The 27215-nt window shown below is 47.6% G+C and overlaps 1 protein-coding gene across 3 annotated transcripts; it reads right to left on the bottom strand.

Annotated features, from left to right (window-relative positions):
• Window positions 1-396: 396 nt before the first annotated feature.
• On the bottom strand, window positions 397-27215 carry Xpnpep2 (X-prolyl aminopeptidase 2). Of its 3 annotated transcripts, XM_010608012.3 has the most exons (22): window positions 27123-27215; window positions 26445-26630; window positions 24232-24305; window positions 22671-22781; window positions 21106-21169; window positions 19937-20041; window positions 19725-19811; window positions 18706-18852; window positions 15252-15353; window positions 14775-14856; window positions 14263-14458; window positions 13455-13544; window positions 11082-11191; window positions 10389-10466; window positions 9176-9247; window positions 7372-7432; window positions 6132-6201; window positions 5460-5564; window positions 4965-5024; window positions 4307-4383; window positions 1785-1874; window positions 397-1262 (listed from the first exon to the last, which is right to left on the bottom strand). In XM_010608012.3, the coding sequence occupies exons 1-22, from the start codon at window positions 27202-27204 to the stop codon at window positions 1068-1070; spliced, it is 2244 nt and encodes a 747-aa protein (XP_010606314.1). In that variant the 5' UTR covers window positions 27205-27215; the 3' UTR covers window positions 397-1067. The 3 variants fall into 3 exon arrangements, with proteins under 3 accessions (XP_010606314.1, XP_010606315.1, XP_019060648.1); XM_010608013.2 differs by lacking the exon at window positions 9176-9247; XM_019205103.2 differs by lacking the exon at window positions 27123-27215 and having other exon boundaries at window positions 26445-26856.

Raw genomic sequence — 27215 nt, 5'->3', positions numbered from 1 at the left:
CCCCAACAGTGGACTCAGAGTATGAGGACGAGGCTGGGGGCAGGTTAAGAAGTTCTGCATAGTGCTGGAGGGCAGGGGGGCTAGACTGCCTGCCCATCTGGCCCTGCCACCTCTCAATCTCGTGCTGTGTGGCCTGGGGCAGGACTCCCCTTCCGTCTGAAGCTCAGTTTCCCTGTCTGTAAAATGGGGAAACCAGACTGCCCACACAGGGTCAAGGGTCATCCAAGCATGTGGGAGGATTTAATAGCATTGTCTGTGGCTGCAATTTCAAAAGTTAAAGGCTCTCCCGGAATGCTGGGGAAGTCTGGGATAGTGACCGTGTGCACATGCTTAGGCTGTTCCTCAATCTCTGGTAGGGCCACGTTCCCTTTTACCCATAGCCAAGTTCCTGCATCTAAATGCCCTATGCTGTCACTTGGTGTGGAGTGTACTCAGGGTTTAGGAGTGATGGGCTCACACGTGGGTGCGTGCTCATCGCTGGTCTCTGGCTGCAGGCTCTCTGTTTTACTGGTCTGTCCTCTCCAGTCCTAGGCTGGGAGTTTGCAACTAGGGGATGCAGCCACCCTTGCTTCCCCTTCCTCTACAGGTACAGCTGGCAAGTGGGAGGGAGCCTTGTCTTTTCAGCCTCAGGGATTGTAGCCAGGAGGCCATTGTAGGACTGAGGGCAGGTGGGTTAGCCAGAGGCAGCCTACAGAGTGGGAGAGCTCTGGAGCTCTCCAGCAGGTGGTGACAGGGGAGTGTTCTCCCTGGGCCACGGAGTCCCTGGGGTTAGGGGCATTGTCTTTTATTTGTGGGGAGGGACAGCAGCTGTATAGCAAGCTCTACCCACTAGAGGAAGGGACTGGTTGGCTCCACTATCCCAGGTCTGGGTCTGGGAATCCAGGGTGAGGCATATAGTTGCTGAGGAGGGTATGTGCTGCTTGGGGACTGGTCTAGAGGAAGCTGAGGGCAATGGTTTCCAGTGTTGGGCTGGCAGGGGCTCTTGGGGCATGCATGTTTCAGGCAGAGGGGAGCTGAGTAAGTGAGTCGTACATCCATGTGGTGAGTTAGCAGGGAATCAGGAGCCTCTAGTTACTCCAGCTGAGGATGGCAAGAGTAGAGGCCACCAGCACAGAGGCCAAAGAGGCTGTATGTGGTGCCCGGGCAGACAGGGGCTCTGTGTGCCGCTGTAGCCACTCAAACTCCTCAAGCAACTGGCGTTGTTGGAGCTCCGGGCCCACCTTCTCTCGGATGACCTGGTAGTATTGATTCAGGTATTGGAGCTGCAAAGGAAGAAGGTTTGAGCTGACTGGAGGTAAGAGGTTGGTGCCAGTTTCTCCTGTGAGGTATTCGTTCCAGCTGCCCACCTTGGGTACCCAGCCAGTATCAGGCCTCAGGTATTCTCTGGGTTTTAGTGATGGCTAGGGAGGGTGGGGTGGATGGATTTCAGGCTTGGGAATGAGAATAAGTGTGTGGGGGGGGCAGCCCCATTTCACAAAAGAGGAGACTGAAGCCCAGAGAGGAGAAAGAAGGGATAGTTTAGTTCTAAGCCTTATAGTGGCAGAGCTCATAGGCCCTGCCTCAGACTCCCCTAGGATTCATTACCTCAGTGTGGGTGGGCTGGTCTGCCTGGACATTTCTAAAAGTTTTGGGGCCTCTAGTGATCTGGAGAGGTATAACCCAGTGTGTGCCTACAGTGCCACCAGGGAGCAGCAGAGGCGGAGTGTGTTGGAGTAGGGGCAGTAGAGGCGGGACTGGCCTAGGTGGGGGAGAAGACTGTCATCCCAAGCTCAAGGAGCACTTACCTGCTCAGGGGACAGCAGGTTGACATCAATGAGGTTCCGGTCATAGGGCACTAAGGACACCACTTCAAAGGTCAAGTAGGACCCTGGGTACTGAAAGCCCCCAGGGAAAGTGAGAAAGGGGGAAGAGGAGGAGCTCAATGAGAGGGAACAAGGGAATACTTTGTCCAAAGGCCACGGCCACAAGGAACTTGTCTATCCTGGACACACCACCTAGGCCTGAGCCTTCCAGAGTCCCTTCTCTCAGCCAATCCTTTTGTCTACCGCTCAGCACCCCAGCTTGGAGCTCCCCTCCTGTGCCTGCCATTCTGACTTAGGTCTGTGCTTCTTGCAGCATGTGCATGAACAGTACTGGGGAGCTCACTAAGTATGTAGTCCAGGGCCTTCCTCCCAGACCTACTGGAAGCAGGATCTCGGGGGCAGGGCTGGGAACGCACATTTAAATAACATAAAAGAAAATTAGTATTTTTTTTTGTTCTTTTTTTTGCCAGCGCTGGGGACTTTACCCAGGGGTTTCCACACTGAATACTGAGTATATCCCTTTTTTGTTCGTTCGTTCTTTCTTTCTTTCTTTTTTCTTTCTTTCTTTCTTTCTTTCTTTCTTTCTTTCTTTCTTTCTTTCTCTTTCTTTCTTTCTTTTTCTTTCTTTCTTTCTCCTTTTCTTCTCTCTCTCTCTCTCTCTCTAAGTGCTGGGATTACAGGTATGTACTACCATGCCTGGTTTATTTTATTTCATTTATGGTACTGAGGACTGAGCTCTGGTCCTTAGCACTCAGCTACATACCCAGCCCACTTTTTATTTTTAGATAGGATCTAAGCTGTTAAGTTGCTCAGGCTGGGCTTGAATTTGATATCCTCCTGCCTCAGCCTCCCAAGTAGCTGGAGCTATACATCTATTTATTGATTCATCTATCCATATAGACAAGTAAAATGGAGGGAAAAATTTCATAATTTTCATCTTTCAGAGAGCCCTGCATGTATGTGCTTAGGAAATTTAAACTACACAAAGATATACAGTGAAAATGGAAAGTCCTCACTGCCCAGTTTCTTTCCTGAAAACATTTTAGTAGTGAAATACAGTATTCTATTGGTATGTTGATTTGTATTCCTCGAAAGATGAAAGATGAAAAATGAAGTTGAGCAATTTTGCACATGTGTGCACCATTTGTGTTGATTTGAGTGAATTGCCTCTTTAACACCTTTACCCATTTTTTGCCTTGCCTATTTTAAAATTACTTATTGCTTCATTTATTTATTTATGTATTTATTTATTGAGACAGGGTTTCCTTCTGTAGTTCAGGCCAGCCTTGAACTCACTACATAGTCCAGCCTGGCCTCCAACTTGTGATCCTCCTGTCCCAGCTTCCCAAGTGCTGGGTTTACAGGTACGAACTTTGTTTTTGCCTATGTAAAAGCACATGTTTTGTCACATGTGAAGTTTTTATCATAGATTTTTAAATTTTGTTTGTGGTATTGTTTCCATTTAGACACTTTCTATTAAATTTAGTCAGTTATCAATCTTTTCCTTTGTATCTTCTGAGTTTTGTATAAAAAAGCCCCTTTGCACTCTGGTATTAAAGAAATTCTTGCAGGTTTTCTTCTAGGTGTTTTATGGTTTCATTGTTCACCTTAAAACTTTGGTTGATAGGAGGTTTTATAGTTTTATTATTCAGTTTACTCACTCCCCAAATGATTAGTCATTATTTCTCCTTGCCTATTTATTGGATAATTACTCTCTCCTTATATTGAAACATCACCTTTATTGGAAACTAAATCCCCATGTCATTTATGGGAATTAGAAGGTTTACTTTGGACAAACTATTCTGTACCATTGTTCTGTCTATTTCGTCTCTGGTGTCATCCTGTTTTAGTTATAGTAGCTTGTGTTAAAACCTGATATTCACACATTGCTTTTCTTTTTAAGATGTTTCTTAACTACCCAGCTGTCTTTGAATGTTTATTTTTACAAATAAACATTGCTATCACTTTGTAAAGTTCCAAAAGTATCTGGTTAACATTGAAATTGTGGTTTTCTTGAGTTTATAGAATAATTTAGGGGAAAATGATATCTTCATAATATCGAGGCTTCTTTCTAGAGAACATCACTTACTTAAATCTTTTTTATGTCCCTTAGCAGAGGGTTTCTCCATGTGAGTCTTCTAAAGTTTATGTCTAGGAATTTCATCATATGGGTTGCTATAATAGCAAATCTTTATTTCTAACAGGCTTCTCTGGTGATTATTATGTGCACTGAGAACCAATGATTCAGCTCAGGGATACGGATTCACTTGGTTTGGAGTGAGGCCTGGCATTGACATTTAAAAAACAAGATTTCCAGATTTTTCTAACCTGTGGTTTGAGAAGGTGATTTATGGGATTCCTATGGCACTAGGAAAGACCCCAAATAAAGTCACCTTCACATACATATTCAAATGCCCCCTTTCTTCAGCCTCCCTCACCCCCCATGCAACCCAAAGTGACTGCCACACTGTCCACACCTCCAGCCCAACTCGGTGTCACTGTACCTTGGTCTTTGCTTCCACCACAAGGGCCACATCTTCAATACGGATCCCAAATTCTCCATCCTGATAGTAGCCAGGTTCTGGGAGACACAGAGTTGCTAACAGCTTTAACCAGAGGGTACCCATGTCCAGGCATCCTATACCAGTCAACAAGTGGCTGGAGGGCTAGGCTGCCTAGCTGCTTTCCAGCCATTGACTCTGGCCGCCCCATAGCCTGTTAGATGCTCATTGGCTAAGCAGAGGTAACTGTTTAGCCTCAGAAGTGGCCCCCACCATGATTTTCCTCCCTTGTCACACAGCAGGGCAGAGTAAAGAGTCCACTGGAGTTCTGCAGGTATTGCCGTCTCCCTGAGTGCAGTTGTCTTGTTACACATGCATTTGACTGGCAACTCTGGAGTCTGGATATACATCTTGGAATCAACTCCCAAGAATAAAAGAAGGGTATGGGCTGAGGGAGATTGGGGTAAGGTTGGGACAAGCCAGTTGTGGCTAAGGGTAGGGATAGAAGCAGGGAAGTGAAGAGGTAAAGCAGTAGAGCCCAGGGCTGGCTCTGTCCTTGTGCCTGGAATGCTCTCTGAAGGTGGACACATCTAAGACTGCCATCCCCAGCTAGCCTGGCTCTGGGATGGAGTACTGTGGTGGAGGGGCTCAAGAGCCATACCGATGGAAGTGAACATGCCCTTGGCCATAGCAATGTTTTTGGTCTGGAATCCCACTGGCCCTGGAAAGGAAGACACGGGTACAGTGTCAGCTCTCCTGTCCTCACCAGCTTGAAAGCAAGCAGGTTCTGGGGAAGAGCAGGTAACTTGGGACTCATGGGTATCCCTAGAACTACTTGTTCACCACGTCATTTGCCTGGAGCTGGCACACATCAGACTGGCTCCTGAGTTTGTGTCTCTGGGGTCTACCTCAGTCAGCCAGTAGGCCTTTGTCCTTTCTCGGTGTCCTTCTGTATGCCAACAGGTAACAGGATTGGCCAGCTCCTGGCATTCCTCACTTTCTCTGTAGAGCATCCCCTCCCACCAGCTGGGGGATCTTGGGTGGGTCAGGGCATCTCTGTGGATCTTGGTAATTTCCATATCTGTGAAATGCTCTCTTTTGGGGGGCAGGGGGTGTTACACAAGGAGGGACTCTGGGGCGGGGCTGAGATACTTACACTCATGCACACACAGGAAGTTGCCAATGCCATGGCCTGTTCCATGGCCATAATTGAGCCCAACATCCCACAAGGCTTTGCGGGCAAAAGTTTCTAGCACATGCCCTGGAAGGGAAAAGAGATCATTCCTGGTCAGTTGGCTGGATTCAAGATTAACCACTTTGCCCCTTCCTGCTCAACCACCAAGGTGGTACCAGAGGAGAGGGGCTCCTGAGAGGCAGGTAAGTTTACAGTGACACAGAGACTTTGGGTTGGGATGGAGAGCAGCTCACAGCTGAAGCCAGCCCAGACCCTCATTATCTCCAGCACACGGCTGTACACTGTACCCATTATCTGGACTGACAACTCTACTGTGTCAAGGCATAGCACTTTGATACCTACTTCCTCCGGGAATCTTCCTATGACTGTTGCAACCCACACTGATCTCCTCCATCCCCGAGCAATGACAATTGATTAGGAGGCAGGAGACCAGGGGGTTCAGGGCCTGATTATCCCACTGATTTTCTGTATGACTTTAGGCAGCCCTTTTCTCTCTCTAGGCTAGATTTTCTCACCTATATGGGGGTGGGATGAGGTTGTAATCCCTGTTGCACCAACCTCCCAGGGTGGCAACCTGAGTCTCATGTAATGAGGGTCTGAGGTTCTAGGCCCAGCCTGGTCTCCAACACCCACCTGATGTAGCAGCAGGAAAGATGAGCTTGGACAGATCAATGTTTCCCATCAACACGCGGGTGTAGGCCTCCTGATAGAGAGAGGAAGTGATATGGAAGAATCAGGGGAGTATCTGGCTTTGTGGCCTGGGGGCATGTGGGTGTGTGGGGGCCAGGCCTGGGTGTGTATGACAGGGTTTAGGGAGATGTATTCTTGTACGCAGTCACCCAGGTTCTGGATGATGGCCAAAGGAGGCTGAAGGGGATATCTCCAAAGCTGTGTGTGGGTCCGTGTGGTTTCCTTTGGCTGGTCCACAGGGGTCATCGTAATGTGCTTAGGACAGGTGGTGACTGTAGGGGGTGGCAGGCAGACTTCCTGGGCTGCCATCTTTCCCTAACTCTGGGCCAATAACTTTCATCTCTCTGTACCTCAATTTCCTCATCTGTAATGGGATGACAACAGTACCTAGCTCCAAAGGTGGTCAAGAGGGGGAGTGGGTCAATAATGAATGTAATGTAGTAAGTAAATGCTCAAGGGAATTTAGCACTCTTGTCACTGTGATTGTGATGATCCTTCCCCACCTTCCCTCTCTTAGTGTTGGGGGATGTAACCCAGGGCCTCACACATGCTAGGCAAATGCTCTACCACTGAGATACATGCCCAGCCCATCCTTTAGTTTCCTTGAAGCCTGAAATTTCAGTTGGGCCTGATAAATTGGCAGGTCCGTCTTCCTCTATCAGGGCTGATGGTGGCCTCTTCTGGTCACCCCCAGTGCTGATGCTGTTAGTCTCCTTTACCACATACCCACACAGGCTTGTCAACTGTTGCCCAGCAGACTGAGGCAGTAGATCCAGATAGCATTTCCCTTCTGTGTTTCCAGCAGTCAGACTCATAGACGGTTTGCTCAATACGTGAATGCAGCTCCCTGCTCCACCCCTAGTGGCTCCTTAGGGCGGAGAGCAAATCCGAGCCTCTGCCCTGGCTAACCAGACTTGAGCCTTCCTGAACACCTCAAGCTCCTTTGCACACTGAGACTTCGCTGTTCTGTGTTCCTCTGCTTGGGATACCCTTCTTCCCCCTTTCTGCCAAAGACAAGGCCAGACACAAAGCACAGAAGAAATATTGGGGCACTGATGCATCAAAATGTGAGGAGAAACTTGGGCGGAAACCTTCTTGTTGCTCTGAAAGGTTTCTTGCTAGAGTAACTGCTTGGGGGCTCTCTGGGGAGGGCGGACAGGGGAGTGCCAGGCAAAGTGCTTACCTTTTGGAAGGCAGAGGGCGTACCCCAGTGGACTGTTCTGGTGATGTCTGTGGTTCCGTCCCTGGGGAGAAGGGAAACTGACATGTTTGGCCCTGCTGAACTCTTGGGAGGTGGGTAGAGTCTGGGTCAATGGCTTTCTGTGTGTTTTCCACTGAGGTCCCAGCCACACGGCTGGGATCAGGCCAATGGGAGATGAAAGGAAGTAGTTACCCTCCTTAACATCGCATCTTCAGCATCCATGCCTGAAAAGGCTCTGTAGAACTCTGAAGCTGAAAGTCACTATGCTCTCTGCAAATCATGATTCCTCATACATGCGTCTCTCCCATGCTACCCTTTCTGGCTGTCATGTAGCTCTGGTGTCTGTGGGTCAGACTGGCTCTAAAAATAAGGCTTCTTCCAGGCATCCTGGGAAGAAGCAGGGATTATCTCCTTTTTACAGAGGGGAGACTGAGTTTCTGAAACATTACATTATCACAACACTCCCACATTCACACAGTTATTTAGCCCGTAGAGGACACTTTTACAGCTCCCTGGGTAGGATGGCGGAGCAGGGCTCATCATACCCATTCCACAGTTGAGGCAATTGAAGCCTTGAGACTGGGAGACCTGGGCCTCAGTGAAGCCACTCGGGGCAAAGCACTGACTCTCCACACTCCTAGTGAACATGCACTGACCCAGGGATTTGCTGAGTCCCAGGGAGATGAAGCCAGAAGGCAGAAGGTCTGACTCTCAACCTCAAGCTGCAGTAGGATTGGAGCCTGTGATCCCCTCCCAGGTAAGGGGAGGGAGAAATGGTCCTGTGGTCCTGGGGGCTGGGCTCCTCCTTGGGAGTATGTCATGGGTGGGGTGAACTTCTTCAGAAGGAGAGAAGAGGAAGTGAGGTGGCCATTTCCCCAGCCTCACCCTACTCTGAGCATGCCCCAATCCAACAATGCCTCAACAAATTCACTTCTCCTTTACACATCAGCCGTCTGAAGTACACACAGTGCCGAACTGGTGACTTGCAAAGGTTGCCAAGCTGGCACCTGCCACACTGGCTCCCAAGAGCTGCACTAGAAACATGCGAAAAGCCTCTGTCATGGCATAGTCACCATAGCTACAGGAAAGCAGCTGGGAATCGATATGAAACTACTCTTTGCCCCTTCCTCATTCAGCACACCCCCCCTTGCTTCCCACAGTCTACTTGCTTCCTGGATGAGAATGGCACATTTCTGAGGTCAGGTCAGCTAGATCAGCTCTGGTGTGAATGACTGAGTCACACACTTGGAAGGATTAGGGTGAGCCTAATCTGCGTGGCTGTCCTGTCTGAGTGTTTGGGTCGTCCATTGTGCAAGGGAAATAGATCTAAAGGTTTTCTCTCTTACTTGCTGCACCCCTACATGACATGGTCGTTGCACCTGAGCCCTAGGGGGAGATAGGGGCCCCAGAGTATGGAGTAGGCACGGTACTGGTGGTGTGTGCGTTGTGTGAGCGTGTGGGGCTGTGTTTGTGCATCATCCAGGTAGGGCTGTGCAATAATGTGTGGACTTAGAAAACATTTTACTTGGGCAAGGAGAGTCTTTTTGTTATTCTCACAGAAGTGCTGCATGGGAACCCCAGCCATTTGGCTTCTGTGCGCTTCCTGTTGCACATTACCCCCCCACCCCCAGGTGAAAATGAAAAGGATGCTCAGGACCCATCCAGTGCGGGTTTCTCCAGGCTCAGGTGAGCCCATGTCCCAGGAAAGGGAAGCTTTGGCATGCTTTGGCCACCCCAGGATGTCTGAGCTAAGACAGCCAGGCAGGTGCGGTGGGGAGTACATTACCAGTATTGGCCCCCAGAATCCACCAGGTACATCTCCTCTGGGGACAGTTTGTGGTTCAGCTCCTTAGTCGGGCTGAGAACAAGAAAGAATGCTGAGAGGGGAGCAGCCCAACCGTGAACTGGGCTTGTGGGGGGGCGGTCCCCTGAGTGACAGCAGAGGAAAGCCTGACTCCGGGGGGATGGGCTTGCAGGCTCATTACTCTGGGGAAGTCACTGCCGCCCAAAGGTCCCTGGAAGAGTACTTGGCTGCTGCTGTGCCCAGCACACTTTTGATTATCCTGCACTTGGTCAAGCAAGGCCTTGGTCCACAAAGGAGAGAGGAAGGAAAGAGGCCAGAACGTGGGAGCTAGGGGAGTATAGAGACCACCCAGCCTAGTTACTTCCTTTTACACAAGCAGAAGCAGGCCTATGAGGGCAAAGAAGCTTGGATAAGGCCACACATGAGAGCAGGGAGGAGCTAAACCTGGACCTGGATGCTCCATCCTGCAGTCTTTCACTGACTTCCTGCTGTCTTAAAGATCAGAGGGCCCCATGAAGCCAGCACACAGGAAGGGAGGGGACCTTTAGGGCGGGGCTGGAGAGGCAGAGTGGGTAGAGTTGAGGATTAGCTACCCTACCATCTAGCTCTGCTGGGGAGAAGGGGCTGGTGCAAGCCTGCCAAAGGCTTTAGAGATACCAGGAAGCACTGGGGGAGGGAATTCTGGGCTATGCCAGGCCATCCCTTAGCGGGGCATCCAACCTCTTCCTGCCATGCCCGTGTTAGGCTGAGGGATTTGGTCAGCTCTCCCCCAGCCCAATTTCATTAGGCAGGGATGCCGTAGTTTGTTTTCTATGGAGCTAATATCTGGCTAGCCTACATCCTGGGCCTACCATGGCTGGTTTTGGCTGAGCAAACAGGACTTTCTCCATGACTGCTCATGAACTTTAAGAATTACTTTAGATGAATAACTCACAAGAAGCCAAAGACAAGCATCTAATAGCTTCCATGTCTCCCCTCTGCGTCCCTTAGACCCAAGTGTTCACAGAGTCTCAGCCTTTTGACAAAAAATTGCTCAGGTCTTTTCATTCATTTCAATTTCTCAGACCAAGATCCACCCCATCTCACATAAGTTGAGGGCCTCAAACCTTAAATGTAACACACATTATTGCACAGCCCAGAGCATTTCCTATCCCTCCCCATTCCCAGCCCAAGAAAATTTATTCTCCTGAAGTACCTGTAGTGGGCGAGGGCAGCATTCAGGCCACTAGCAGAGATGGTCTGGAAACTGGGTCCGGAAAAGAAGTCTTCTTTGCTGGAGAGTGTGAGGCAAGGAATGGTCAGTTAATGCGCCCAGGGACTAGGCTGTGCCCTGATATCTCACCAGATCAAATGAAGATTATAGATGCCTCCGCTGCAGCCCCACTCCATTTGGCACCTCCAGCCCCACCTCCTGATTCCATTTTCCCAAACCCTGTCCTGTCACAGAGAACTCAAGATGAGAGGATAGACTTAGACACCAATTATTTCCGCTTTATCTCCATTTTACAGATGGCAGTGAAGAAAGCTAGCTCCCTGTATCTGAAATCTACCCGAGCCAGTCATGCACCTCAAACCTACTGTGTGAGGGTGCCTTTGAACACCTATTTGCTACTGGAAATTCTCAAGTGGTCCAATGTAGCCTGGCCAGAGCCAGCTTCCCCCAGGCATGGGTCTGAAGCAGGCACTAGGGGGTGCTGTTGGGTTGTCCCGCTTTCAGTTTTCAGCGGGCCTGGGGAATGTCATCCAACACCCCGTTGCTAGCTCCCAGACCACCCAAGAACCTGTAGGTCTGACTTCCAGATACAAGGAGGATCTTCCTTCTTCCTACCTAGGAGAACAATTACCCTCCTTGCCCTACCCCCATACTGAAAGAGAGTTAGTCCCTCACCCTCGTAACTGGTCCATGAACTCTGCCCCTGAGAACTCATCCACTGTGCCTCTGGGCACGTTTTTCTCCAGCCAGACCAAGTACCGGATCACAGCCACAGCGTCCCGCACCTGGAGGGGGGAAACAAAGAAGTGGGCTGAGGTGTGGTCAGAGTGTCAGCCAAAGCTCCCTGCTGTGGGATTTGGAGCTTTCAAAACAGGAGGATCTGATGGTCTATTTGATATCAAAGGATTCTCATTAATATTTATATCTAATCATAGTGTGCATGTTTTTAAGACCATTCTTATCTTTAGAGATATTTCCTGAAGTGTTGACAGTAGAAATGATATGATATGTGGGATTTATTCTAAAATAAGCCAGCAGCAATGGAGGTCACGTATGGGGTTTTTAGCTGGGTTATAGAAGAAACATATTTGGCCATGAGTTGATGAGTATTGAAGCTGGGTAATGGGGACCCAGGGGGTCATTATGTTATTTTCTCTATTATAAAGTATGTTGAAAATTTTCCCTAAAAAAGTTTTTTTTTTAATTTTTGAAGTGTTTTGTTCTATTTATTGTTTTTTGTTTCTTTAGACAGGGTCTCATTAAGTTGTTGAGGCTGGCCTCAAACTCATAGCAATCCTCCTGCCTTTGCCTTTTGTGTACTGAGATTACAGGTGTGTGCCACTGTGCTAAGCCCTATTTTACTCTGATTTTTTCAAGATTGTTCCAAAAGAAAATGAGCCATTCTCTTGCCAGGTTGAAGCAATAATTACAGGTAACACTTAGAATGTTCCATGCAGTGCTCAAAGCATTGTGTGTGTGATGTTTGAAAAATACAATAAAAGTTTAAATTAAAAAAATTATTACAAGGGCCAGGGATTTAGCTCAGCAGTTCGGTGGCCTGTCTTGCAAGTGCAAGGACCCGAGTTCAATCCCCGGTACCAAAAAAAAAAAAAATTATTACTGTAAAAGACACATTGCCATTAATTCCCTCAGTATGCTACCTCTCACTATGAGCACATTTTCCCCATCATTCTTGCTACTTTCTGAAGCAGTTCTGGAAGTCCTCTATCATGAGTGTCTTGAGTTTAGCCATTGTGGTTGTCCTGATGTCTTGAATTGATTTAAAACTTTTCGCTTTCATGGTTATTCTGACTTTGGGGAAGACCCAGAAGTCATACAGTGATAGATTCACTGAATAAGGTAGATGAAAACACACAGGAATGTTTTTATGAGCCTGCCTTTCTGTTGGATGGCACTTGGCAGCAGCACCCACATTATTATTATTATTTTTTTTTCTTTTGGGTACTGGGAATTGAACTCTGGTCCTTGTGCAGGTGGTATCTCCACTGAGCTAAATTCCTGGCCCAACAGCACCCACATTTTTTGTTTTTTTGAGACAGGGTCTCACTATGTAGTTGAGACTGACCTGGAACTCACTATGTAGCCCAGGCTGGACTCGAACTCACAGTGATTCTCCTGCTTCAGCCTCCCTAGTGCTGGGATTACAGGCATGAGCCACCATGCCCAGCTCGGCAATGTATCTTTTTTTTCTTTTTATTGAGTTTATTGGTACATTTTAGGTATACAGTACAGTTACCTTAATCATTGGGCTATTGTACCCTTACATGACAGGTCTTGGTTCTCTTTTTTTCCCCTTGTCCCTGCCCTCCCTTCACCCTCTCCTACCTTCCCCATTCTGGGATTACAGGCATGAGCCACCATGCCCAGCTCGGCAATGTATCTTTTTTTTCTTTTTATTGAGTTTATTGGTACATTTTAGGTATACAGTACAGTTACCTTAATCATTGGGCTATTGTACCCTTACATGACAGGTCTTGGTTCTCTTTTTTTCCCCTTGTCCCTGCCCTCCCTTCACCCTCTCCTACCTTCCCCATTTACAAACACTCTTTATCCATCTTTTCATTTTCTCACATTTTTTTCAGTATCTTTTACTATAATACATTTTTAAAATGTAAACATTCATGGTGTATTTTGATCACCCTCTGTGTATATGTATATATATATATATTTTTTTTTTCCATTGAAACTTCACGTCAATTGTATATTGTAAGATTACTATTTTGATCCCCCTTACCTTACTAATGAAGTAACTGAGGCCTAGAAAAGTGATTAGCTAGGAGGTAGGTGGCACTGGGGTTGGAACTCAGAACCTTTACCTCTCAGGTCTGCATTTTAAACCACTACACAATACTGGATGTGAGAGGCTAAGGGGCAGGGTGCTTCCCAGGAGTTTGTTGTCTGCTCCTTTGTTTCAGTGAGGGTCTCTTCAGCTCTGGAAGGCTTTGCAAAAGCTACGGAAGGCTTTCTTCTCTAACCCATCAGACCAGGAGCTGCCAAGAGGCTATGTCTGCCTGCACATGGACTTACATGGCTGGCCTTGAGGAGGGCTTGCTCCTTGCTGTTCTTCACCGCCTTGGTCATCATCACTGGGGAGTAGGCATCTGCCACGAGTTTCTCCTGTTGGGAACAAGGAAGAAGAGGAGGGCTGGGAGCACCCTGCAGGGCACAGTAGCGTTTTCTAGAACTGCCAGGAAGTCCCAGATGAGGTGAGACTTGCTGTTCCTTGTTGTGGCAATGCCTTCTCCTTCTGGTGCTCTCTGGCTATACATCCTTCCTAGTCTTCAGTGTCCAGGTTAATCTTCCCATCTGCCCTCTTTCCCTCCCTCCATCCCTCCTGGCAGGCTTCCTTGATTTAACACTGTCCAGTTGGACATCTCACTGCCATGAGCACTCTGGAATGGCTCAGATCCTAGCCTGCATCAGATGATGAGCTGTTCTGACAATGTGAATTTCCTGTCCATATTATAGAGAGCACCCACCCTTGTGTCAGCCACTGGGCTTGTTGTGTCCCATCTCCTTTAAACCTCAGAGCAGTTCCTATGAGGCGGGACTCTTGCCATTTTCTAGGCAATGAAACAGAGACCAAGGTCAACTGCACAGCCAGTTAGGAGCAGAGCAGAGATTCAGTGTCAGGTTCTGCTGACCAGGCCATGTTCTCTAGCCTCCTCCACAACCGTATGAGTTTCCCATGGACAAACATACTTGCTTCCTCCTCTTCTGCCTCTTCCCAGAGAGGCCTAGAAGGGAACACACTGCACATTTGCCTGTTGACCAGCAGACTGAATGGTTGAGCAGGGGTCAGTACCTGGCATGGGCTAGGGCCCTGCAAACCCACCTCGGGTATCACTTCATAGAGCCCATACATGGTATATTGGGCCCCAATCCAGATCCGCACATCTCCTGAGACATAGGCCTGGACGCTGTCACGAATTTGGTTGTAGTCTTCAAGTTGCACACACATGGACTCTATGCAGCCAGAGTTCAGGTACTGCAGGGTCTCAGGACTAAAGCGACTCTTGTTTACAAATAACCTGGGCGGGGAAGGAAGACCGGGAGGGTCCCAATTGTCTGCTAAGGACAACGCAAAGAACCAGAGGCACATATAGTTCTTTTGCTCCTGAAGCCAGCATAAGGAACCAAGCAGCCCAAATTTGGAATTGCTTGGAAGCAGAGGTCAGAGGCTTAGGAGAAGCCAACAGAAGGCAAGAATGAAGAAATGTCCTTCTGCGGCAGGTGCCAAGCTCAAGGGCAGCCCAAGGACTGTCTATTGGGGTGGAATCCGTGGTGGGGCAATGGGAGGGTGGGAGTTGGAGGAAGTTCACAACACAAGCCAAGGAAAAGCCGTACTTGATGGAAGAGTTCGTGAGCAGAGTGTAGGAATAGAAGAAGGGGTTATAGGTGATGTCACTGCTGCGAAGGTTGAAGAGCCCTGGGAAGAGAATCGGTGGGGACCATTTGAGGTTGATCTGCCTGGGAGAAAGCATTTTTGACACCTTTGCCCCACTGTTTGCATTGGCCCCAAACAATCGCCAGCGGCACATTTGTAGCATCTGCCTCTGGATGTCTCTCAGTCTTTCGGGGGAGATATATGAGATGTTGATGAGTACTGTAAAATTCTCCCCTAGAAGAATGCAGATACCTACAGTGAGCACACAATAGGTATGAGCTGCTGCTCCCTTACCCTTCTTGGTTCCCCCCGGCTACTATTACTAAAGCTCACAACTGCTTGGAATATGGTTGTCTGGGGGGAGGGCTCTGTGCTTTGGGGCCCAGAAGACTTGGGGAGGGTGTGGCCCCCACCCACGTGCACAAAGCCACACTCACAGGCCGTCTCATCAAGGGCTGTCAGAAGGACAGCAGTCGGGGCCTTGCTATGCTTCTGCATCTGACTTCGAATGTCGGATACTTTGTCCTGCCAAGTGCTCCCTAGAAGCAAAGATGCCCACAGAAACGGTAAGTGACACACCTTCCATTTGGCACTTGGTTCCCTTAAGGTAATGCCTTTCCATTTCTTAAAAAGCAGTAGCAACCTTTCTTCAAACAAACTTTTACTCATATAGTCATTAATAACATGGGTTCTGGACCCAGACTGGGCTTAAATCCTAGCTTTGCCATTACTGGCTGGGTGACCGGGGACAAATTGTTTACCCTCTGTGTCTCCTTTCGTGCATCTGTAAAACAAGGATGGAATACAATAATATTTTCTAACCTCAACAGGGTTGATGTGAGGCTCAAATGAGTATTTGTAAAGCATGTAGCAAGGTGTCCTGGTATTCTGGTATAGCCTTCTCACCCATAAATAAACATGCAGAAAGCGATCAGGAGAGCTGTCCTAGTTGAAGGGCAAAGGGAGAGGCCTGGGACCATGTTCAACTCTCCCCTGCAGTAATCCCAATACTTAAGCCACAGGTATTAGTCTAACTAAACTCTTCATGTACACTGTCTTAAGTCTCACTTGGCCCCATTTTAGAGATAAGAAAAGTGAGCCTTTCGAGAGACAAAGTGACTTGTCTTCGGTTTCATAGCTGCAAGGAGAGAAGCTGGGATTTGAAACCAGGTTTTGTCTGGCTACACGGTTCAAACTACTAATCTGTGCAGACACTGTACTGTCTTGATAACATCATCAACCTCCAAACCTGTCCTTCCACCTGGTGTCACAGTGTTGTCCTCTCTAGGATACTTGTATCTAGGATTTCAGTTTGTACCTTCTATCCTGTACCCTGCAAGACATGTGGTCTACTTTCTATTCCCAGGAGTTGAGAGGCTAAGGCAAGAGCATCACAAGTTTGAGTCCCACATGGCTAACTTAGTGAGACCAGTTCTCAAAACAAACAAACAAAAAAACCCAAAAGGACTGAGGATATAGCTCATGGTGAAGGCCCTGGCTCAATTCCCAGTACTTAAAAAAAAAGTCTGTCTTTAGGTAATACTAGGAAATGTTTTGGTACAGAAGATCATAAGCATTAAGAATCCTGCTTGGGCCCAGATACAAGCATAAATGATAACTTAATGCCATTACAAACTTTATGCAAACAGATAAAACTGTTCAACAAGAACCCAAGCTTTGGGTAAATCTTTTTTTTAAGGATTATTTTATTGTTGTAAGATAGGCATAACAAAATTTAGCACTTCAGTCATTTCAAAGGGCACAGATCAGCTGGCTTTAAATATGGTTCACAATGTTGTGTAAGCATCACTACTATCTGTAGAACATTTTCATCATTCCAAAAGGAAACCTTGGACCTATTAATGACCCCATTCCCCCTTCCTTCCAGACCCAAGAAATCACTAATCTTTCTGTCTCTATGGATTTAGCAATGCTAGATAGTTCATATAAATGGAATCATACAACATGTGGCCTTCTCTAACTGGCTTCTTAGAATTATGTTTTAAAGATTCGCAAACACAACACATCTTTGAGAAAACATAAAAAACAAAAAAAAATTTTTTTTTTTTGGCATCGGGGATCGAGCTCGGATCCTTGCGCTTGCGAGGCAGGTGCCAGAACCACTGAGCTAAATTCCCAGCCCCTAGAAACCAAATTTGAATGGTCGATGCACACAGCTACCTTTGAGTACTTAACACCCCCCCCCCATTAAGTTTATTGGTACGTTTATAGCCAACAGTACAGTTACATTTATCATTGGCATCTTATACCTTTGCATGACAGATCTTGGTTCTTATTTTTTTCCCCATTCCCCTGTCCACCCTTCACCCTCTTCTCCCGCTTCACCCTTCCCTACTTACAAAGACTTTGTTTCTATTTTTTTCTTTTCCCTTATTTCCTTTTCCCTCCCCTTCCCACTTGTACGTTTATAGCCAACAGTACAGTTACATTTATCATTGGCATCTTATACCTTTGCATGACAGATCTTGGTTCTTATTTTTTTCCCCATTCCCCTGTCCACCCTTCACCCTCTTCACCCGCTTCACCCTTCCCTACTTACAAAGACTTTGTTTCTATTTTTTTCTTTTCCCTTATTTCCTTTTCCCTCCCCTTCCCACTTCCCTGAGTAGTTAACTTTGCATGTTCTATTCTTTGTCCCTGCCCCTGTACCCTTCCTTTAAAATCTGCAACCTAAAAGTTTTCTTCCTGAAGCTGAACTCTCATCCTGGGCCTCCAAGGCCCAATTCTGGCTCCAGATAGTTTTTCTTTAAAGACTGGCATCCTGTGATGCCTTGGCATCCCCTCATTCGTGGGAAGTGACAAAACCCATATGAATGTGTCCCGAGCCCTGGTAGAAGTTTTCTGTTTATCCCTGCTGTTTCCTGGCACATTTGTGGCCTTCTTTATCTCAGTAAGATGAGTTTATTTATGATTATTCTTGGACAGCAAGTTTCTTTTAAAACTGTCAAGATGCAGAGAGAATGATTCTGCAAGTTACATTGGAACACATAAAGAGAACCAGACACAAGTTGCACTACTTTCATCATAGTTACAATTCTGAAATTTCTCTCCTACTCTTTTGACTCCTTTCCAAACCAGAAACATATATGGACTCGCATGTGGAAAGGGGCCTTTCAGACTGCCCAGTGTGACTAGGAATCCAAGCCTATCGGCTCTCTTAGGATCCCCAGAGAAGTAGGGGTTGCTGGTAGCCAAGATGCTCCTTCATAATGAGTAAACTGGCCCCTAGTCGGGATTTTAGTTATCACTTACAAGAATCATAGCTCATACTGATCTTTTATGGTGTAATATTTAGATGGTGTCTATGAGGTCAAGGTTAGGATTTTCTAGGTTGGTTAATTTTCCTTTGTGGTCTAACCAAAACCTGAGTCCTCATTTGTGTCACACACTGACCCTGCACGTATTTACTTTCTCTGTCTACCCCAGGCATCTCACAAATCTAAATATCTCACCACAGGATGGTCAGAAGGAAAGGGATGAATGATTCAACACGAGCCAGTCTCCATTACCAGACAAGCAATGGATGTCATGTGTTTTCTCTCCTCAGAGGGTTTTGTTGCCTCTTTCTCTGACTCTCCTGTTTCCTCCCTTCCCCCTGCCTTTTGCTTTAAATCCTGACATTCTTTATTTCAGAATTTTCTAAATATGGTCTGGGGGCCTTCAGATGAAGACTCTCTGTGGAGAGAGGGTCCCCAAAATGTGCCTTTTCACCAAGCATCTCAGGAAACTTGGGTGCTTGCTAAACTTTGCAAACCATTGTTTTGGTACCTCTGATGGTGCCTTTTCAGGCAAAGGAGAGCAATAGTAGCCCATGTTAGTGGGGACCTATGTTGGTACAAATTGGAAAGGAGAATGGGCTTGCTGAATCACCTGTGAATGCTGTTTCCAAGGCATAGATGGGTTCACTCGGCACCGGGGGCCTCTCTGAGCCCCATACCAGGTCGACAAGATTGGTTGTGATGGACACCAGCTGTATGTTGGAGTCCTGGAGGTTCGTGTCATAATAGTTCCAGGAGTCTGTGGAGACAGGAAGGAGTCACTTGCCCCTTGCCCATTTATGCCTCAGGAAAACCTGTGGCTCAAATAAAACTAGTCTTGCTACTAGTTGACCCAGTTCCACCACTATAGCTGCAGCTGCCCCAAACCTGTCCCAGCAATCTGGACCTTCTGTAAGGTGTGTGCCCCATAATGGATCTGTGTCTCTCCTCTTTGTGCTTTCCAAGTTGAGATATCCTTAGCCTGCTTCAATGCTATTCACCAACAATTGGCTAATATTGTCTTTTTAAGTGCCAATGGCTGGGGGTAGTTCCTATCATGGGTACTGTTTTCACCAGGATTTCATGTTATGGTTCAAAAGAATGGTGATGTTCAGGCCACTGGACAGCCTAGCAAAGAAGTCAGTTCAGAAGTAGGAACCTCTCAGTGCATATTCATGAGGATTCTACCTTTGAGTCAACGGGCAGAACAGTTAGCTGGGGCTCAGAATTCAGCAAGCTGTATTCCTTCCCAAATCTTTTGACCCTTCAAAGCTACTTTCCAAAAGAGGACTTCCAAGTGATTCTGAGTACCATCCCTGAGTAGTTTCAGGACACAGGGGGTGGTTCCAGGTTCAAGGACAACTAGGTCTATTCATGTACTAGATATTAATGATCCTCTGCCTTCCAGGTTGGCTTTCTGCACTTGTGACTTTTAAAAAAATTTTTGTATGCATTCTTTTCACATTTATAAATTACAAAATGAATCTGTCTTTATTGCAAAATATTCTGCAACCACTTTAGCTTCACGGTCACATTGCCCCTCCTTCTAAGAGAGTGTTTCTTCACCTTCTAGGGAAGCTGAGCCATACTTGTTGGCGAGGACCAATTCAAGGAATTGAAGGAAGGACATACCTACAGAGATGAGGAAGGGGTCAAAGCCCACCTGTCCTCCAGCAGGAATCTCAGCCAGGAGCCAGGTGACGATAAAAGTAATACCAACTGAAAGACAGAAGGAGTTCATAGGCAGCTTGTGAGGCCAGCCTCAGGCCCTCTAGCCAGGCTACTGCCTGTGACCATCCTACCACATATGTGCTTGCTGGGGACAAAATCACGTGGCTCTCTACCTTCTTTATGGAGATCCCAGTTGCAGTCCATCTCCCGCTCCGCCTGAGTCCAGTAGCGACTATCAGTCCAGACAGCTGCTTTCCCAATAGTCACTACTGCAATCCCTGGGGCACAACAGGAAAACTTGGAGGTGAGGTGAAGGCGAGGAGCATAGCTTTAGATGGTGGATGTGTGATAAAGTGTGGGCTCTGAGAGTGTCACAAGTTGCCTCTAGAAAGTTTGTCTCCTCCACTGGAAGGCAGTGAGGCAGGAAATGTCAAAGACAGCCATGGGGGGAGGGGTCAGGGATTTAGCTCAGTGGCATCACACCTGCAGTGCAAGGTCCTGAGTTTGATACTCTGTACGGTGGTGGTGCGTGTGTATGTGGGAGTCTTGGGGGGACCTGGCAGAAGGAGCATCCTGAGGCAGGCCTCTGCTTTGGGTTGAGGGCCTCTCAAGGAGGTCATCAGGGCTTTTGGCAGGAAACGATAGGGTCTGTTTTGGCTAGCCCCAAAGAACTGATGCTGTAAGTAGATGCTTCTAGGAAAGATGAGATTTGATGTCAAGACTTGGTGGCTGACAGGGACACTAAAACAGAGGCTTAGCTGAGGATTGGAGGAGAAGACAAATCCAGCAACTTTTGCAAAGAAATAAGGCTTATGATGGGCAAAGGAGGACAGGTTGGGGCTCAAGAAAGCATGTTAGAGGATCAACAAAGAAGGCTTAGATTGCATTTAAGGGGACACGGTCAGATGTCCCTTCTGACACTGGGACATCATTATGGGTCTCTTTCTACCAAGTAAAGTGATCTTGTCTGTAAAAACACCTGCAAGTGAAACTTTACCCTCAAATGAGCCATCAGGTGAAGGGAAGAATGGGTCCATAAGTAGCAACTGTCTCAGAAATGGAGCCCAAGGAGTGCTGGGCTGGGCCTGGCTGTAGCAGAGGCAGTGAGCATGGCAAGGAAGCCAGGAGGGCCTCTGCATCCTTTCTGTACAGAAAGGTGGCCTCTGTTCTTTGAGAGATGTTGGTGTCTGGGTGTCAGAGAAGATAGGGACAGGGAGAAAAGAAGGGGATTCTGGATCCTAGATGCTGGGGTCCTGCCTGCTAAGGAGTGAGCTATGTCAAGTACAGTCCAGCCACCTCTGGTGTGCCACGAGAAGCAAGGAGTGGAGGTAATGGCTGTCACCTGCAGTCCCCTTGAAGCCTGTAATCCATGCACGCCTCTCATCGTGTTTGCCAATGTATTCACTCTAGGAAATCAACAATATCAGAATTATTAGCCTTTTTTATGAAGTCATATGCCACGTGGAAGGCCCCTAACCACATCCCAGTCTTTTTCTTTCTGGTCAGCTGCTACCAATCCCAAATGGCTAAGCATACTTGGCACCTCCTTTTTTATTTTTAGAAAGATTCCATATTTCAAAATTTTATTTATTTATTTAATCCCATTCCCCTCCTTAAGGCCCCTCTCCTCTCTGTACGTGGCACGTCTTTCAGGAAGCCCTCTCTAACTGCCCCAGCCCACTCTCTTCCCTTCCTTTGAACTCTTGGAGTGTCAACCTCACAGTCCAACACTGCACTCAGGGTTATACTGGATTATTCTGTAAAGGAGTTTTTGTCACCTTGCAAATTCTGTGTAGTCTAGGGTCATGTCATTTGGTTCTGCCCTCTAGATATCTCCTCTTCCTCCCAGTTCTCCAGTTCACTACATACATCATGAATTACTTCTACTTATTGTCCAGTCAGACCTCTGTATCTATCCATGGATTCCGCATCTGCTGCTTCACCTACTCACAGGTTAAACTATTTTTTAAAAACTGTGTTTCTGCTGAATATGTAAAGACTTTTCCCTTTATTGTTATTCCTTAAATAACAGAGTATGACATCCATTTGCCTTGTATTAGGTTAATAAATAAGCTTGAGAAGATGTCAAGTATATGGAAGAATGTGCATGGATTATGTGCAAAAATCACAGCATTTTATGTAAGGGACTTGAGCATCCACTCATTTGGGTATCTATGGGGTTCTGAAGCCAATCCTTTATGGATAACACGGGATGGCTATATATTGCTCTTCATAATCCCTGGAGACAGATCTCAGTATTTCTGTCTGGCAAAAGAGAAAACTGAGGATCAGAGCAGTTCAGATATTTATTTGAGGTTCTTAGCCTTCCCCAGCAGGTAAGAAAACTAATTCAAGCGAGCTGATTGGCACTGAAAATGCTTTCTCTTCCAATTGGGCTGGTGCTGGGAAGGGGGATGAGTGGGCAGGGGTGCTGCTTTGGCAAAAGGAGTTCTTCAGGCCATCTTGTTTCCTGTTTGCACACACACTCTATCCCCCACACTAGCATAGTCAAGACTCTGGATCATCTCCCTGCTCCATCCAGCAGGCTATGGGAAGGCCTGGGCTACAGTCCAATTCCCAGTCTCCATTCTAACCTCCTAGGGCAGGGATGCCCTCAACACTCCTTCTGGATCTACCCCCTGGGAACTGATCAGAACTGGTTCCGAAGTTGTTTTAAAGTTCCATTTCTTGAGGTCGGAGAGTGTTCGCTATGTCTTCCCTCCGATGTAAAGGAATATATTCTTCCAGTTGCCCTAAAACTACTGTGTGTGAGCTCTTCACTTGTCTTTTTGCCTATCAGATTCTTCCTTTGCCTTCATCTTCTGAGTTTTAGCCCTTTTGTGCCTGTATTTATAGGCCAACCCAGGGGCAGTGGCAAGGGCAAGGGGGAGAGGAGCAGTCCATCACCTTGTGGGCATCCGTGTCTGGGATGATGTAGGCAGAGAGATTCCAGGCCTGTATCTGTTGGCGGAGGGCTGAGAGACGTGCTGTGGTATTGACCGCAGTAACTGGAAGGTGCTAACAGGTGACAGGAACACACCCAAACACACACATTGCTTAGAGAAAACGACACCTCCACCCCTCTCCCACCATCAACACCACAGCTTTCAGAGGAGCCGCCAGCTCATCTTGAGACAGGGTTGAGGGTGGTTAGCCTGGCTGGTCCAGGGTGGGATGAGGGATGCAGCTGATGTTCCAGTAGGCCTACATTAAGATGTCTGTGCTGAGCATAGATGGAAGTGTAGCTTGGAGAAGGACTCTTTGGGACAGTAATGGCGCTGTAGTCTGGGAAGAGGGTATGGGTGAGCACTGCAGGGTCTGAGCTCTGGCACTGGCCCGGATAATGGGGACAGTCCCACTTGGGCTATCTTGAGGTAGAGTTGCCAGGTTCAGCAAATAAAGATGCAGGACACTCATCCAATTACATTTGACTTTCAGATAAACACTAAGTGATGTTTTAATGTAAGTATGTCCCCTGTTGTATTTGGGGCATATTTAGATGAAATACTGTTTATCATCTGAAATTCAAATGTAACAGAGTGTCCTGTATTTTATCTGGCAAGCCTTCCTTGGGCGCTTTTTCTAGTGGTTCCTCACTGGTCCCAAATGGCAGAGGACACTGAATAAGTACCTCCCATCAGAGTGAGATTTTGGAAGAAGAGATTCCCTCCAAGCCTGATACTTCTTCAAAGGCCATTTTATCTTTCAAATGAAAAGCATGTTTGTTTGTCTTGTTTTGTTTTGTACTCAAAGATCTATCCAAGGTTGTTTTAATATAAAGGCGATGAGCTTGCCCACCCATCTGCCTAACCTAATAGTCCTATAAAGTTGACACGGCACATAGATGTGCTGTGCTTATCCTGAGGCTTGGGGTGCTCACACACCCGCTCTCCTCCTCATACTTCGTGGCCTAGAGGCCTCCCTCTCTTGCACTTCTAGCCCACTGACTTCCTTCCTCCTCCCTTCTGTGCTTCCCTTTTCGCTGTTCCCCTAGAATGTTTCTTTCCTCGCAGCCTTTGGCCTAGCTACTGCTGAACCTCAGCCAAAGACCAGCTGGAGATGCCCCCCCCCCCCCCGCACCTCCCTTCCCAGGCGGGGGTGCGGGTGGTGGGTGGGGCGGGACTTTCCAGGCCCTAGGGCGAGAATAGAGAGCCGAAATAGAAAAGTGGGGACACAGGGCCAGGATTTAGCTCAGCGGTGTCGCCGCCTGCCTCACAAGTGAAAGGTCTGGATCCCGGACAAGAAAAAGAAAGTGGGGACTCAATAAGGGGCCGGGTCTGTTAGACGCATTATACAATTGCCCAACCAGACTGATGCATCTTAACAAGAAACAGGGGGCCCAGATTCGGAAATCGTTGGGGGGGAAAGCCTATAGGTGGAGGGTCTAGTAATGGGGGGGGATGGAAAGGACGAGGGGGCGGGTCCGCATGCCGGGGCGGGGCCATGCCTGGTGGCCCCAAAGCCTCACCGGAGGGTTGGCCGAACAGTTTCTCACATCTTCTCTTCCAAGGTACCCTGGCTTTGGGTGGCTCCAGGCACAAGCTAGAAACCAGGAAAAGCATCCAGATTATTTGGGGACCAGAGAGATCTCAGAGAGCAGGGATATCCTCCTTCAGTCCCCTCCCCCACTGCGTGGGCCCTCCATCCTTTGAAACACACCCTCTCTACTTGAGGTTAAAAATAATCTTATTTAATGGGAAATCAGGCTGAACTGGATGGCACCCTGGGTCACAACCAAAGACACTAGTTTCATCGACTAGTGATTGCCACTTTTGGATGGGTTTAGTGCTCATTGTATCAATTTTTCCTCTAATCTAATTGGGTCTTTTCAGGGTCTAGTGAAGTGGAAAAGTTGTATGCAAATTAAATTTTTGTAATCAAATTTTCTTTGAAATGCTCTGGAGGACCTCGCTAGATAATGCCTCCACCTTCTTTTTAGCTTTCTAAAAATCTAATTTTATGTATTGTGTTGACTTAAATTCAAGGCCCGTGCATGCCATTTTTATAATCCAAATCTCTGCACGTTGTTCCAGGCACATTGTAAATATAGAAATCAGCAATCCTAGTCCAGCATGGCGGCCTGGCGGGGAAAGCAAATTAGCATGTAAAGAGCTCTGACTTGGTGCCAGTTATCCGGCTCAGCAATAGGTACGTCTATTGCATCGTCATGTGCTGCATGATGACGTTGTAGCCAAAAGAGGCTGCATATGTGACAGTATTATAGCATATAGTGATCTCCTAGCCATCTTCGTTTGTGTGAGTCAAGCCATGATGTTTGTGCAGTGACAAAACTGCCTAATGGCACACTTTTCTGAACTTGTCCCCATCATTAAGCAATGCACACTTGTATCTCATTTGATACTTGGAACAACCCTACCTGGGCAACACTGTTCTCTTTCTACAGAGGAGGAAGCCAAGGCCCAGATAGGTTTGGTAACTTGCGCTTGTTTTGTCATAAGAGTCAGTAGTCAAATGGGGATTTGAACTTAGGCCATTGGAATATAAAACAAGAGTGTGGTAGAGCTCTATAGTCTTTTTCCCCACCCAGTGCATTTTAGGGGGTGTTTCCCTAGAGGGACAAGAAGGTTTAAGTATTGGGAGCCACTATATTTTTTTTATCTCTGAGGTGAGATAGAAGGAGGGTGGCTTGAACTAACACCTTGCCTGCAGGATACCTTGCCTGGATGTCTTAGTCTCATAAACTCAAAGAGGAGATGAAACTTACACTGTTGATTTAAGAAAATAAATATCCATTTGTGTAGCAAGATGGTGGTGCTAAGATGTCAACCTAAGAATCAGGACGCAGCTAACCCATGTCCTTCTGGACACAAGGATCTGCTGTTCTCTGAGGCCTGGGTTGTGGCTTCCAGGAGCAGGCTGTGCAGCCAAATCACTCTGTGGTCCCTAGCATAGGGCCAGGCACTGGGGAGGTCCTCAGGAATTGGATGTTGAATTAATGAGCAGGGCCCTGCTGACAGAGCAAAGGGGAGACTGGGTGAGTTGAGCTGGGCACCTGTTTGAAGACAAACGGGGCACTGCATGGGCAAGAAAGATGCTCCTTGACCAAACTTCATGTAGGCTCCTCTGAGGTATTTTCTTGACAAGGGCTCAACCTTGGCCTTTTGTGTCTGTGTTCTCCTTGTAGGCCTGCATTACCTTGTCTTGGCAAGAATCCCGTCAGTCCAGTTTAGAGGAACCCTTGATATCTTATCAACCCCAATATCTGATTAGATTTCTCATGCCCCACCCTTGATATCTGATCACCCTGGCCTGCCTTTTCAAGAATCCCACTATTCTCGGTGATTTCTCTGGGTGACTCCTAGTACCTTTCTGTGCATTGATCCCCCAACTGTGCTCGTTGGCTATAAATCCCCAGTGGTCTTTGCTGTCTCTCCTGCAGCACAGTGCCCATTGCAATAGCTTTCAATAAAGTCTTCCTTATCTTCTAACCAGGGTCACAATACTTTTGTCATTAACAGGAGGGGATAGGAAGGTGCCAAACTACATCTGATACAAGCCACAAGGACCTTGAAGACTGGCCCTCATGAATCCTCTTCCTCAAGACAGACAAGACGACCAAGAGACAGAGACAACCTAGATCCCAGCCCTCACTCCAACCCTTCCTGAGCCCAGAGGGAACAGGCCAGAGCCGCTCTCCAAGGCAGACTAAGGTGCACCTACCACAGAGGAGGACAAGCCAGGGGCAGCAACCACAGAGAGCTTGGGCCATGGGGTCTCCTGATGTCAGCGCTGAGTGAGTGGAGGGACTGGGAGAAAGGGCAGGTCTGTTTCTCCTGTCTCTTCCTCCAGCCTTTCCTGGGCAGCAGCAGACAGAGGTGGGGCTGGTGATGGGGAGGACGAGTCCAGCTGTTGGATGGAGAATCCCCGTCTGGTCTTTTGTTTCAGAAGTTTCTGGAAGCCACAGTGGGCAGAGGAACCTTGGGCTGTCTCAGGGAACCTGTGCAGGCTCCTTGTAGTTTGGAGTACACTGTGAGCCTGCTCCGGGCAGAGTCCAAAGATCTCTGAGATTGAAGAGCAACAGCTGTTCTCAATCAGCCTGAGTGTCCCAGCCCCCTCTTCATAAGCTCTGCCCCTGCCATTCCTGAATTCTGTCCCCCTCCCTCCTGCAAGCTGTTTCCTATTAGCTCCCCCTTATGGAGCTCTGGGTACAGCCCTGTCTTTGCTTTGGGATGGATATTGGTCCCTCCTTCTTCTCCTCCCCTGAGCTGGCCATTCCCAGAAAGTCAGTGATCTCTCTCTCTCTCACTCTCTCTCTCTCTCTCTCTCTCTCTCTCTCTCTGACAGGGAAGCCCCACTGTAGCCTTTAGGGAAGGTGATTGGAGCTTCAGGGTTACTTGCTTGAACTGGTTTGAGTTCTTCCAGAAGAGACCATTCCACAAAGCTGACTGCAGCTCTCCTTTGAGGATCCTCTGAGTTTCATTTGGCTGTGTG

This window comes from Fukomys damarensis, unplaced genomic scaffold (genome assembly GCF_012274545.1).
Source record: "Fukomys damarensis isolate Sample0158 unplaced genomic scaffold, DMR_v1.0_HiC HiC_scaffold_39, whole genome shotgun sequence".
Lineage (NCBI taxonomy): Eukaryota > Metazoa > Chordata > Mammalia > Rodentia > Bathyergidae > Fukomys > Fukomys damarensis.
This window is presented reverse-complemented; position numbering and strand designations above follow the sequence as displayed.